The 14,819-nt window shown below is 38.8% G+C and overlaps 1 protein-coding gene across 1 annotated transcript in view; it reads right to left on the bottom strand.

Annotated features, from left to right (window-relative positions):
- Positions 1 to 3,238: 3,238 nt before the first annotated feature.
- Positions 3,239 to 14,819, bottom strand: part of SCIN (scinderin) — an 80,651-nt gene continuing 69,070 nt past the window's right edge. The window contains exons 12-16 of the mRNA XM_042927589.1: positions 11,134 to 11,311; positions 10,755 to 10,876; positions 6,714 to 6,791; positions 4,671 to 4,731; positions 3,239 to 4,036 (exon numbers count right to left, since the gene is read on the bottom strand). Coding sequence (XP_042783523.1) covers positions 3,909 to 4,036; positions 4,671 to 4,731; positions 6,714 to 6,791; positions 10,755 to 10,876; positions 11,134 to 11,311 — 567 coding nt within the window. The 3' untranslated portion in view covers positions 3,239 to 3,908. The remainder of the gene's footprint in view (positions 4,037 to 4,670; positions 4,732 to 6,713; positions 6,792 to 10,754; positions 10,877 to 11,133; positions 11,312 to 14,819) is intronic.

Raw genomic sequence — 14,819 nt, 5'->3', positions numbered from 1 at the left:
TCTATAAAAGCACTAGTATCTGAGGGGTGCCTGGGTGGCTCAGTTGGTTAAGCATCCGACCTCAGCTCAGGTCATGATCTCAGGGTTTGTCAGTTCAAGCCCCACTTCAGGCTCTGTGCTGACAGCTTGGAGCCTGCAGCCTGTTTCTGATTCTGTGTTTCCCTCTCTCTCTGCCCCTCCCCCACTTGTGTTCTGTCCCTCTGTCTCTCAAAAATGAATAAATGTAAAAAAAAAAAAATTTTTTAAAGCACTAGTAGCTGAGGAGTAACTTATATTTGTTTTGGTTTTTCATCCCAAAAATCTTTGAGGAAATTCAAAGAGAAGAAAGAAATCTAAGATTCATATTAAAAATTAATAATAAGTGGGGTGCCTGGGTGGCTCAATCGGTTAAGCGTCTGACTTCGGCTCAGGCCATGATCTCACAGTTTGTGGGTTGGAGCCCCGCATGGGGCTCTGTGCTGACAGCTCAGAGCCTGGAACCTGCTTTGGATTCTGTGTCTCCCTCTCTCTGTCCTTCCCCTGCTTGTACTGTGTCTCTCAAAAAATGAATGTTAAAAAAAATTTTTTAAACAAAAAAATAAAAATAAAAAAATTAATAATAAGCAATAGTTCAAGAGACACAGAAAATTATGAAACTTTATAGCTATCAATTTAGGCTATATACAACTGTATTTTAAAGCCAGAAGACTAATTTCTACAGGGCTTTACACATAATTGGATTTTTAAGACTACACAGTACCATAGATTGATGACCCTTTTATAATCCACCAATCATCTTTTTACAGGTGGACAGGTTTCCCCTCCCCTCATAATGACTTTACATGATTTGCAGGTGTTTGTTCAAGCCATATCAGCTTTGGGTATGAAGCTAAAAAAAACAACTCCCTAGCTCAGTCTTTCCCGGTAATTTTTACCAATCCTCTTTTTCCTATCTCGCCACCAGGTGCCCTTCCCTTTACTAAATGTAGAGCTTATAAATCCTGATGTAGCAGCTGTAGTTGCTGGTAATTTCTGTGGCCGCCTCCAGTGTTTTAGCTGGGCACGCTGCTCAATGGATACAACCTCCCCATAGGGCTTGTGCTGATGACGTGTGGCTGTCTCCTTAGGTGTCACCATCTCTGCCTCGGGTACGTGGGTTTAAGATTTAGGAAAGCAATGTTTTCACAGCTCAGGCTTAAAACAGCAGTTCTGCTTAAGATGTATTTGTTCTAGTCCAGTGTTGAAAGGAGAGAACCCTGAGGGCTCTCCCTGCTTCTTTAGAATTCAGGCATGAGACAATGCTCCCAGATTTGCACCTGTGCACTTGGAATTCCTTATCCCTGGGTGTGACCACAAGATTCATCCCTCCCCCTGTCTATTCCATGTTTGAATATCATCTACTTCACAGGGACTTCCGGAACCACCCTATTAAAATTGCACACTTCCCCCGTCTCACCTAAGATCTCCTGTCCTCCTTCCCTATACATCTTCCCTCCACAGAATTTATATTCTAATATATTTTATAATATACAGTGGTTTCAACCTAGCCACAGGGAATATTCCAAGATCCCCGGTGGATGCCTGAAACTATGGTTAGTACAGAACCCTATATATACTGTTTTTTTCCTATATGTACATAGCTCTGATAAATTTTAATTTATAAATTAGTTCTTGCAAGAGCATACCAACAATAACAGTAAAATAGAACAATTATAACAAGATACTGTAATAAAAGTTATGTGAATATGGGCTTTCTTTCCCTCTCTCAAAATACCTTAATGCACTGTACTCACCCTTCATCCTGTGGTGATGTGAGATGATGAAATGCCTGCGTGATGCAGTGAAGTGAAGTAAAAGGTGTAGCCACTGCGTCGTAGCGTTAGGCTACTATTGACCTCCCGCAAATGCACCAGAAGGAGAATCAGCTGCTTCCTGACCACAGCTGACCTCAGTTAACTGAAACCATGGAAAGCAAGACTGAGCCTAAGTGGGGACTCTGTATCTACTTGTTTTTGTTAGCTTCTTCCCTGGAATATAAACTCTGTGACAGTTTGGACTTTGTCTGTTTCATTCATGTTGGATCCAAAGTGCCTAGAATAGTGCCTGACACCAAACAGACACCTAATAAAATTACGTGCTGAATGAAGGAACAGTGCCTGGAAGCGTGGCTTCTCACTGCTTCCTTAGCACTCGCACAAGCTGCAGGTCTCCACAAGACTATTTACTTTTCAGCCATAATGGTACTGGGCTCACTTCTCCACGCCAACCCACACCAGGACTCAGTCTGAAATGCGCACGCCATTCATTCCGCACAGAGAGAGTGTGAGAATTTCTTAGATCACTCCTTGGCTCTGATTCCCCTTTCCATGGAAATGTAGCTTCTGCTCCTCAATGAGCCACCTTCTAGCCTACTTCCAAAGTTGGCTTCTACTTTATTGGATCTCCACCTTCTACCCCAACTCCTTTTTTGGGGGTCTGTTAAATGATTTAAACAAGGAGGCCATTAGACTGATGTGGCTCTAATGCTGTGGAGACCTATGTAAGCAAACCCAAATCCAAGCCTGTAAATGCCTCAAGGTTACAAAATCGAAACCTGAGGACAACCAATCACAAACAGCCAACTGGACTTTAAGCCTAACCAGTCAGTAATATCCTTACTTTGCTTTACTCTTTCTCTATAAAAGTCTCTCCCTGAGTTCTGGTAGAGTGCTCCTGCTTCTAGTCTGGCACTGCCCAATCTGGATGGATTTTTTGCTCAAATAAACTCTTGAAATGTTTAATATGCCTCAATTTATCTTTTAACAGGGCCCAGGTTTCAGATGCACAATATATTTAAAATCTTTTTTAATTATGTAACTTTAGAAAGGTTGTTTAATTTTGACCACTTAATGAGGATGAATAAGAAATATTAAATTTGAGGAGTGCCTGGGTGGCTGAGTCAGTTAAGTGTCTGACTTCGGTTTAGGTCATGATCTCATGATTCGTGAATTCTAGTCCCGTGTCGGGCTCTGTGCAGACAGCTCAGAGCGTGGAACCTGCTTTGGATTCTGTGTCCCGCTCTCTCTCTGCCCCTCCCTGCTTTGTCTCTCTCTCTCTCAAAAATAAATAAACATTAACATTTTTTTTAAGAGAAAGATTAATTTGTATTTATTTGTGAATGAAAGTATTTAACCTTAAAACTAATTGTGTAATTAATTTACATGTCATATTTGAATAAAATGTCACAACAAAAAACCCTTTCAAAAAGAGGTATATTTTAATGATGAAAGACAGCATGAATGAATTTTTTTGTACATAGCCTTTGTGGTATTAAACAAGCACTGTCAAATATGTATATCCGGGTAGACTATTTTGTCATGAAAAAGCTGTGATTTCAAAGTCTTTTAAAAAGGCAAACATGGTAAAGTTACTCTTAGGAAATGACACTTGGGAGTTAATGGTGTCAGAGTCATATTGGCTGAAGCAGCAAAATAACAACAAACTTTTAACCCCCCCCTTAACATCAACCTCACCACAAATATACTATCCTTTTGAACACAACACATAGGAGAATAGCCTCAAAGGCATTATGGCTTACTTCTCTGGCATATTAAAGAAAAAGTTTGGCTAATGGCTCCTGATTTATAAAATTCCCTGATAAACTCCCCTAGATTATGCACAAATTTCATATAAAAAGATATAAATCCCAGTTTCCAGCAGAGCTACTCTTGGTCCACAACAAAAATTTACTTTAGGTGATTTTAAAATACTAACATAAGAAAATTCTAGTTAAAAAGAATTTCAAACCAATATTAGGCACAAAAACAATAGCCATACGGCTGAAGTTAACTTTCTAAAGTCCAACAAACAACAAAAACCTTCCTTCCCCCAAAACAGCAATGGGACAGTTGCGCCATAATATTTGTTTGGTTTTTCCTACAAAGACCAGTTTACCACCGGTGGGAATCCCAGCCCAGGAACCAGCCCGTGAATGTGGGTGGTTCATGGCCCTGTTTTACGATGACAATTGGTGTCCTCTTGTCTCTTCCAGAAGGGTCTGTCTCAAGGTACATTTTGGCTATAAAGAAATGCAGAGACATACACATTCGGTTAGTTTTGATTAACCTAAAATAACGACGGAATGAAAAGTCTTCCAATTAAAGTAATGGATCAAATTTTCATTGCCCCAAAGTAGCCAGATACTGTTCCATATGAACAATTCCTTATTGATTTCTCTCAACTGCTATGGATTGCACATGAGCATCTCATGACTGCCTAAAAATAAACCAAACTTCAAAGAATAATCCTGACGGCATAATTATTCTTATACTTTTCAATAATAAACAGCAGCTGTGCCTGAAAGAACAGCATTACTCAAAAGGAATTTTAAAAGATCTAGGTTATCACAGTTATAGAGGTTTCAATAGTAGTTCAGTGAATTTAAATAATAATAATAAAATACTATTTCAGTGAATTTAAATTTTTCAGCACAAATTGATGTAACCATATTCTACATTAAGTAACAGAACCTATTTTTCTTATTCTGAAATTCTTCAGTTTAAAAAATTTCCATTACTCTTTAGTTGTGAAAGTGAAAGCTTATTAGATTCTCCTCAGTTTGAATGTGTAGTTTTGAAAACTGTGCTGAGAAGAGCAGTCAGGGACTTAGTCATAACCATTCGGGGTAACAGCCTCCATGGGATCTCACTTACCAGACTTCAGAGATTCTGTTCTCTCGACTTCATTGGCATCTTTGCCAACCCAAATAAAAATCTGAAAAATGGAACAATAATCATATGTAGTGTTTGGGGAGTACTCATTCGGCGCAAGCCCTCAGGAAAGTGCTTCTCACACACCATTCATTTATACTCTTCACCACAAGCCCTGGAGTTAATAAGGATGTGGACAAGGAGGTGAAGAGAAGTCACACCACTTTCCCAGTGTTTTCCGTATTAGGAGACACCTAAATGGATAGCCAGCCAGTTTGACTCCACATTTCACATCCTGATATTCCGTGTTTACATAGTATTTTCTAGTTTATAGACCTTCTCAAAACAACATATTGGCCATCTTCTGTACCCACTCCTGGAGAATGTAAGGCAGTCATTATCTCCATTTTAGTATTATCCGGGGAGGACCAGGCTTAGTTTGTTTGTGGGGACCTCAGACTCCCTTTAGGAATATTTGACTTAAGCCTATAGTTTACCCCTATAAAACCGTATCCTGTAACACTTTGGTAAAAGTGCTATAATGTTTAGTATTTAAATATTGAGGTGTTTTTTTTTTTTTTTTAAACTGATGTAATTATATATTCCGTACATATTCTTCTTGTTAAATGTGTAGGTTGGGAACTTCAGTGCTGAATCATTCTCTTGAATTACCTTATACTTAAATCACTTTAGAATAACTTGTTGGCAGAGAAATTTTGGTCAAATTAGTTTTGGTTGTATTCTAATTCATACTGAAAGTACTGAAATATTTGCTTGCAGGGCACAGAACAAACCATGACATCATGGTAATATAAATGAAAAATGTGATTAAAAAAATAAAATGTAGTAAGGGAAATATTCTAAAGTATCCATGACTATAGAATTGACTACAAATGGAGAGAATTAAATTCTTCTGAATAAGGAAATGTCATTCTCATTTTAATTCTTAATACACAAAGGTGTTTTGACATGCGGTTTTAAATTTCGTATCTAGAGCAACCTGGGTGGTTCAGTCGGTTAAACGTCCAACTTTGGCTCAGGTCACAATCTCGCAGTTTGTGAGTGCAAGCCCCGTGTCGGGCTCTGTGCTGACAGCTCAAAGCCTGGAGCCTGCTTCGGATTCTGTGTCTCTCTCTCTCTCTCTGCCCCTCCCCCACTCATGCTCTGTCTCTCTCTGTCTCTCAAAACTAAATAAACATTAAAAAAAAAATTTAAAAAAATAAATTTCATATCTATAAATAAGTGATCCATTCACCTGGGGGAGAATCTGTAGTTAGGTGCCAAATTCAAATATGATTATTTCTAGACCAAGAAGCTAAGGTGTAAAATAAACAAATGGCTTTAGCAATTAAGAACAGATCTGAACGTAACAATTAGCAGGGTTCACTCTAAGACTAGGCCTAATTCAGATGCGGGTTTCATAATTGCTGTATACAATTTAATTCCTAATATATTTATTTTTCCCTTTCACTATTTAATCAGTTTACATAAAGGTTTAAAAAAAACCCCACAAAACCCAACTCTCAGATATGGCATGCCAAATCCCCATTCGTTTTCTCCCAAATAAAGATATATATAACAATAATGTATTTTACTGTGTAGATTCAAAACTATCCTGCATCTGTTTCTTCCCCAGGGGAAAGGTCCTCTATGACTTCATGTCAGATTTCAAGAAAACTTCTGAATCTCTCAGTCTTCCTCTTGGCATTGCACCTCCAAGGCATTGTACCCACTAATGCATTTATTAGTTAAATGAAGAGATGAATGCATGAATAAGTTAGGAGTGAAATGAAAAATAGTAGTGGGTTTTTTTTTCTTTTCTTAAAACTATACAGCCACAGATGGTAGCCATAGAATTATTTCCACATTAGGAAATAAATTGCTACAAGTACCAGTTTTACCTTTTGCCAGACTGTGTTGGGTCTTTTTGAAACACAGCCTAAATCCGTAGGTCCATTTATTATTAGACTTGCCATTTTTCAAAGCTGGTTTTGTGAGTTCCCAGCTATAAGCACACTTTCTTCTTACCATCAAATATAGTTTTACCTGTTCCCAAGCATCCAGTAACATGACATCATCTTCTGCCAAATCATCCTGGGTAAACTCTCCTGGAACTTCTTCAATCTGAAATGTATGAAGAAGCTTTATGATCCAACAGTAGAGCAGTAATTTTTCTAATATATAGGATATGAATGTATTGTATTCTTTTGGAGCACCACAAAAATAAAGTTTGCTAGTTATTTTTTTTTTGTTTTTTGGGGTAATAAAGATTATTTTTTTAATTTTTATTTTTTAATATGAAATTTATTGTCAAATTGGTTTCTATACAACACCCAGTGCTCATCCCAACAGGTGCCCTCCTCAATGCCCATCACCCACCCTCTCCTCCCTCCACACCCCAACAACCTCAGTTTATTCTCAGTTTTTAAGAGTCTCTTATGGTTTGCCTCCCTCCCTCTTTAACTTTTTTCCCCCTTCTCCTCCCCCATGGTCTTCTGTTAAGCTTCTCAGGATCCACATAAGAGTGAAAACATATGGTATCTGTTTTTTCTGCATGACTTATTTCACTTAGCATAACACTCTCCAGTTCCATCCACTTTGCCACAAAAGGCCATATTTCATTCTTTCTCATGGCCACGTACTATTCCATTGTGTATATAAACCAAAAGTCTTTATCCATTCATCAGTTGATGGACATTTAGGCTCTTTCCATAATTTGGCTATTGTTGAAAGTGCTGCTATAAACATTGGGGTGCAAGTGCCCCTATTCATCAGCACTCCTGTATCCCTTGGGTAAATTCCTAGCAGTGCTATTGGTGGGTCATAGGGTAGATCTATTTTTAATTTTTTGAGGAACCTCCACTCTGTTTTCCAGAGCGGCTGCACCAGTTTGCATTCCCACCAACAGTGCAAGAGGGTTCCCGTTTCTCCACATCCTCTCCAGCATCTATAGTCTCCTGATTTGTTCATTTTAGCCACTCTGACTGGCATGATGTGATGTGGGTAATAAAGATTTAAAAAATTGTTTATCTGTTTACTCATATATCACAAACTGATGGAATCTTGTCTGGGAAGCACAGTACTTAATATCAACACTGCACCTGAATGTCCTAGGTAGGCTACAGTCTGACCACAGCTCTATGACAAGCTCTATGACAGTCCTTGTGACAAGCTGCTTCACGGATTTCTGTCACCTTTGTAGTCCTTAAAGGTATTTGAGTTTATGGTCTAAGTATTAAGCTGTCTTTTATATTGTAGGCCAAGATTATTTTAATAAGATCAGCAGGTCTGGTCATTTTTTAAGTTGACAATTTTTGACAAGATGATACAACATAATATTCTGTAAGCAAAGTTTTATTATTATTATTTTAAATGTGTTAAATTCTGTTCTCTATAGTTAACATCAAAGGATACTCGGGAGGGTTAGTTTAACGCACCCACTACCAGTGGGCAGTTATTAATCTGAAGTTCACAAAGTTTAAAGGATTCTGGATAAAGAACTCTCCTGATATTTAGGAAGGTGTGGTAGATTGGACTCTAGACCCTCTGCTGTGTGACTTTGTGGTACAGTCCAGTAAGTGGAGGTAACCTTGTCTTTGGCCAAGTCAATTAGTAAATTTGACTCATCAAGGGCCCTCTTGTACTCCTGGGCTGAGTCATGGGAAAAACAGGCATCAATGGAACCACAGCCCAAAGGAGAATCTCCCAGCTGGGCCCAGCCTAAGTAAAGCTGGCCCCAGGCAACCTGGAGCTCTCTGAGCAGAATACACACTTGTCGTAATCTGATGAGATTCTAAGACTGTCATATAAAAAACAAACAAACAAAAGCTATTTACCAAAAGCAAAAAGTTAGTTTATATTGTTCTTACAGAATTTTTACCAATGACATAATGATTTATAAAAGCAAAAACCTAAAATATCATTTACTCCATGTCAGGCACTATTCTAATCCTTTATATGCAAGAACTGATTTAATATTCACAACAACACTATATAGTAGATACTAGGATTATCCCCATTTTATAGATGAGAAAACTACAGCACAGAGAAGGTTGTTGAAGGTCACACAGCCAGTAAGTAAGTGATACTGTACTTGCAGACTGGTTCTAAAACTTGTGCTTTTAAGCAACATGCTCTGCTATTTTATGCAAATCTAGTCTAAAGCCAGTTTTCAGCTTGTGATGATAAGATGAAAAACTTGTTAGTGACACTACTTTTCCTTAAATTGTGAAGAGAATAGCCAGAGTTCCAAAAATCAAACAAGAAAATGAGTAGGTGTTGAGTAAAAGTATATTTCCTTTAAATATGTTCATGACAAAAAAAAACCCCACAAAAACTAATAGATTTTTTCAAGTCTGACTGAGAACAAAGCCTAGGTATTATTTTTGTAAAATATATCTTCATTTAATTTTAGCAATGTGAGCATGTTAATTTTAGCAATGTGAGCAAACCATACTAAGAAATTATAGAAACATTAGTTGAATAAGAAGTTAGTTGGATGCCACATAAAATTAACAGTGAAAAGAGTAAAATAGATTTTTTTTCTAACAAGTTTCTAAAATACAGGGATTTCCTAGAAAGTAGGTGAGCAACTATGGTGCCCAACACCCAAATATTTATCAAGACTCTAATTTTTAATTCAAACCTTTAATATTTAGGTCAAATCACTTCACTGTTTCAAGTGAACATGAGCAGTTTCTTCTTCAAAGCACTCTTTCAATAATTTTTTTAATGTCTATTTTTGAGAGAGAGACAGAGACAGAGAGAGAGAGAGAGAGAGAGAGAGAGAGAGAGAGAGAACAAGAGGGGGAGGGGCAGAGAGTGGGAAACATAGAATCCGAAGCAGGCTCTAGGTTCTGATTTGTCAGCACAGAGCCTGATGTGGGGCTCAAATTCATGAACTGTGAGATATGACTAGAGGATAAGTCAGACACTTAACCAACTGAGCCACCCAGGTGCCCCAAAACATTTTATTTCTAGCAAGCAATGTACCTGGGAAAAGACTTAGGCAATTTTCATATGTATTTGTGTGTGTGTGTGTGTGTGTGTGTATTGAAAAACAAAGCTTGTATTCACCAGGACATGGTGACCAAACCTTGAGATCAAATTTTATATAGGAAAGAATTTTGTCCTTTAAATAAAAAATTTACACGAAGCCCTCACATGTCAAACAGAGAAAACCAAATTTTTATGGTTGAAATGAGATGAGGGGCTGCACTCCAAGATATTTTGGAGCCCAGTATAAAATCAGTCTTGTACACAAATACTTTTACTTTGAAACATCTGGAACTCAAAGCCTGTGAATGAAATAAAACATTTTTGCTGATTTCAGTTAATTTGCAGGTGCATGTATAGCTTTCTCTGATTCTGCTCAATGATCATAATATTTCCATAATATTTTTATTCAGTCAATGTGGTGAAACTTTTAATCCCTGGGAAATTGAAGTGCAAAACTGACATAGTCTGCTCACAAACCACTATGGTTTCCCACAGAAAGTGTCAAATTATTAAATTAGTAAATCCAACCATATGCATATTCGTATCACAACAACCTCATGTTGACACAGGTGCAAAGCAGCTGATATTTTTATGAGCAGTTTGATTTATATAGTACTTGACAGTATTCCTATGCTTTCACATCCATTACATCATTGATTCTTTTTTTTAAGAATGTTTATTTAATAATTTTGAGAGAGAGTGTGTGTGCATGCATGCACATGGGGTAGGGGCAGAGAGAGAGAGAGAGAGAGAGACAGAGACAGAGAGGGAGAGTGAGAATTCCATGCAGGCTCTGCACTGTCAGCGCAGAGCCCGACATGGGGCTCTTTCTCACAAACCATGAGATCGTGACCTGAGCCGAAATCAAGAGTCCGAGGCTTAACCAACTGAGCCACCCCAATGCCCCACATCACTGACTCATTGACTCTTATAGCGACCCTGCATAGAGCTAAGATTATCACCTGTTTGCAGACAAGCAAGCTAAAACTGAGAATCAGAGCACTAACATGCTAAAAAGTGTCAGAGCCACACCAGAATGCCTCTCCCAAGGTCGTTCAGTTCTACTCCCATGTTCTGCAAGACACTCACAATGAATCTTCCAGTTTTGTTAGAGCAGCCATAAAGCTGAGGCGGATGGTCTTCTGCCTGGGTTTCTAGCAGTGGAGAAGTCTGGTAGCCCTTTTTCCCTCCAAGGGAATTCCAAAACTCCTCTGTGAAAAATACAACGAGTTACTGAATGCTTTTCCAGGAGCATGGAGTTGGTATTGCTTTACATTAACCTTGACCTTAATGTTAAGAAATTACTTAAATATGACAGGTACCATCACCCAATTTTGCAACTAGTGGAAGGATTTTTAATGCCCTGTAACCATTACAAAGGCCCTATTTATCAAAATAAATAAATACATGATTAGCAATGATACCAAATAGAAATGCTGGCTGCTGTCCTTCTCCCCACAGTACACACCTGGTTCCCTGCCTTCCCGAATCCTTGTGGTTCTGCATTTGAGGACACTCACTACATACTCTGCTCCTTTCTCCTCCTCCTGGCTAGCACCTCTTCCTATCCAGATGTAGCCATTGTTTTGCCGCAGTTTCAAGACAAAAACATCATTGGAATTCAAGGAATGTGCATCAACATCTACCTAGAGTATAAAGAAAGATAACACAGTGATTCAAATTCATTGCTGTTCCCTCAATAAACATGCCTGAGAAGCTGTGACAGGGACAAACCATCCTTTGCCTTTTGTCATGATCCCAGGGTGGCACTAGGACACCACTATGGTATTAGAAACATTGGGGGCAGCTGGGTGGCTTAGTCACTTAAATGTCCCATTTTTGATTTCCACTCAGGTCATGATCTCACGGTTTGTGAGATCAAGCCCCATGTTGGGCTCTATGCTGACAGTGAAGAGCCTGCCTGGGATTCTCTCTCTCTCTCTCTCTGTCTCTCTCTGTCTCTCTGTCTCTCTCTCTGTCTCTCTCTGTCTCTGTCTCTGTCTCTCTCTCTCCCTTTCTCTTTCCCCCTCTCCCGCTAGAGCTCTCTGTCTGCTTCAAAATAAATAAACACTTTTTTAAAAAAAGAAACATTAGTAGCACTTTTCTCTGTGTCACTTTAGAATGCTTATCTGCCCCCAGACAAGCATAGGGCTCTACAAATAAAATTACCCAAATGTAAGTGATAAGTAACAAAAATGATATTCAAAGAAATCATAAGAACAAGTATAGGCTATAAATGATGGTTGGAAAGTGGGTGTAATGTACACAGTGACACACATAAAGCAAAAGATGTTCAGTTTTTCTTTCCCCAACTTAAAGGGGTTTTTCAAATAATCAAAAGGAAACCTTTCCAAAGCAGTCTACAGACTTAATGCAATCGCTATGAAAATACCAACAGCATTTTTCACAGAACTAAAACAGACAATCCTAAAGTTTGTATGGAACCACAAAAGACCCTGAAGAGCCAAAGCAATCTTGGAAAAGAAAAACAAAACTAGAGATATCACAATTCCAGACTTCAAGTTATATTACAAAGCTGTAGCAATCAAAACAGTATGGTACTGGCACATAAATAGACACCTAGATCAACTAACATGGAAAACCCAGAAATGAACCCACAATTATATGGTCACTTAATCTTTGAGAAAGGAGGCAAGAATATGCAATGGGAAAAAGACAGTCTCTTCAACAAATGGTGTTGGGAAAACTGGACAGCAACATGCAAATGATACAAAATAGAAGATGCAGAAATGCATCTAGAATGCAAAAGAATGCAAAATAATGAAACTGGACCACTTTCTTACACCATACACAAAAATTAACTCAAAATGGTTTAAGGATCCAAATGTAAGACCTGAAACTATACAAATCCAAGAAGAGAGCATAGGCAGTCATTTCTCTGACATTGGCAATAGCAACATCTTTCTACATATGTCTCTGAGGCAAGGGAAACAAAAGCAAAACTATTGGCAGTACATCAAAATAAAAACTTCTGCACAGCAGAGGACACGACAAGCAGAGGACACGACAAGCAGAGGACACGACAAGATTAAGACAGCCGACTGAATGGGAGAAGATATTTGCAAGTGACATATCCAATAAAGAGTTAGTATCAAAAATATATAAAGAACTTATATAACCCAACACCAAAAACTACAAATAATCCAATTAAAAATGAGCAGAAGACATGAACAGACATTTTTCCAAAGAAGACATTTAGGTGGCCAACAGACACATGAAGGAATGCTCCACATCACTCATTATCAGGGAAATGCAAATCAAAACCACGATGAGGTATCACCTCACACCTATCAGAATGGCTAATATCAACAGCACAAGAAAGAACAAATAGTGGCAAGGATGTGGAGAAAGGGGAACCCTCCTGCACTGTTGGTGGGAATGCAAACTGGTGCAGCCACTGTTTAGACAGTATGGAGGTTCTTCAAAAACCTAAAAATAGAACTACACTATGATCCAGTAATTGTACTATTGGGTATTCACCCAAAGAACATGAGAAACACAAATTCAAAAGGGTATATACATGCCTATATTTACTGAGGCAGCATTTACAATGGCCAAATTATGGAAGCAGCCCAAGTGTCCATCAATAGATGAATGGATAATAAAGAAGTGATTGTGTGTGTGTGTGTGTGTGTGTGTGTGTGTGTGTGTGTGTGTGTAAAACTTCCAGCTATATATATTACTGAGTCTAAAAAGCAACGAAATCTTGTCATTTGCAACAACATAGATGGAGCTACAGAGTATACTACCAGGTGAAATAAGCCACTGAGAGAAAGACAAACACCATATAATTCCATTCATAAGTGGATTAAAACAAACGAACAAAGGGAAAAAAGAGACAAACCAAAAAAAAAAAAAGACCTTTAACTACAGAGGACAAACTGATTATCACCAGAGGGAAGAGGGGAAGGATGGATAAAATATATAAAGGATATGAAGAGGACACTTATCTTGATGAGCCCTGAGTAATGTATGGAACTGGTGAATCACTATATTGTATACCTGGAATTAATATAACACTGTATGTTAATCATACTGAAATAAAAAAAAAAAACACCAAAAACTTACAAAGGACACCTAGGAATCATAAAATCGGAACTGGAGTCCAATGTTGGCAAAGAGATAACAATGCAAATTCACTAAAAGGTTATCCAGGCTCAGATAAATCATAAGTCAAATAATAAAAGACTACAGCAGATTAAAAACACAGCACTGACATGCCCCTTCCTTTCAACCACAAAGCCATGGCCACTCTCAGGGACTGGCCAGGTGAGCACAGCTGTGCTCCCTATGGCCACAGAGGAGTGAGAAGGACCCAGACGGGCCCAGACTCTCACCTGAGGGTGAGGCTGGAAGTGGAACCTCGGGGCAGGGCAAGCATGTGCAGGGTCGGGCCTGCTAGTGAGCCCAAGGGTCCCAGGATGGGTGTTTTCCTGCCTATGACCTTGTGATTCTGTGACTCTGTGTCAGACTCTGTGAGAACCTGTCTGACCACATGACTGTGTCACTGACAGTATGACTTTCTGCACAACTGTGGGGCTCAATGTGATGAAGAAGAACCAGTGAGAAAGACTGAGATGGAACAACCATGAGAGGAAGAAAACCCAAGTGTGGTGTTCTCAAGGCCAAGTGCAGAGAGCATTTCAAGAAGGAGGTGATGCTCAGCTGCCAAATGCTGGCACTTGGCCAACTGGGTTGAAGTGCCATCAACTAACATGGAGAGCTGGATTTCACCAGGTTTGCCAGGGCCCTATCCCCAGAGAGCGCCCCATGGGAGGAAGGAATCATTGGAAGTTCTGTTTTTTATTTGTTTTTTTAATTAAAATATAGTTGACACACAATCTGTTGGAAATGTTAAAGATGTGTTCCAGGGGTTGGTAACATTCAGGGAAGTGGTTATCATCCTTTTTCAGTAGGAACAAGGTCTCTTGGACCAACAGTCAAAGGAATCTATCAGATGTGATGATGGAGATTGATAGGAACCAGGACTTCCAATTTCTCATCCAAATGTCTCTTTATTGGTACAGAAGAAAGAGGTTGGATGAGAGACAGGGGGCAACAGGCCCACACAGGGGCTAGTGTGACATCGGGGAGGTAGTTCCAAAATAGAAGATTATAAAGCATTAGCGTCCC

The sequence above is a fragment of the Panthera leo genome, chromosome A2 (assembly GCF_018350215.1).
Source record: "Panthera leo isolate Ple1 chromosome A2, P.leo_Ple1_pat1.1, whole genome shotgun sequence".
NCBI lineage: Eukaryota > Metazoa > Chordata > Mammalia > Carnivora > Felidae > Panthera > Panthera leo.
The sequence above is the reverse complement of the archived record's forward strand: the minus strand, read 5'-3'. Positions and strand labels throughout refer to the sequence as shown.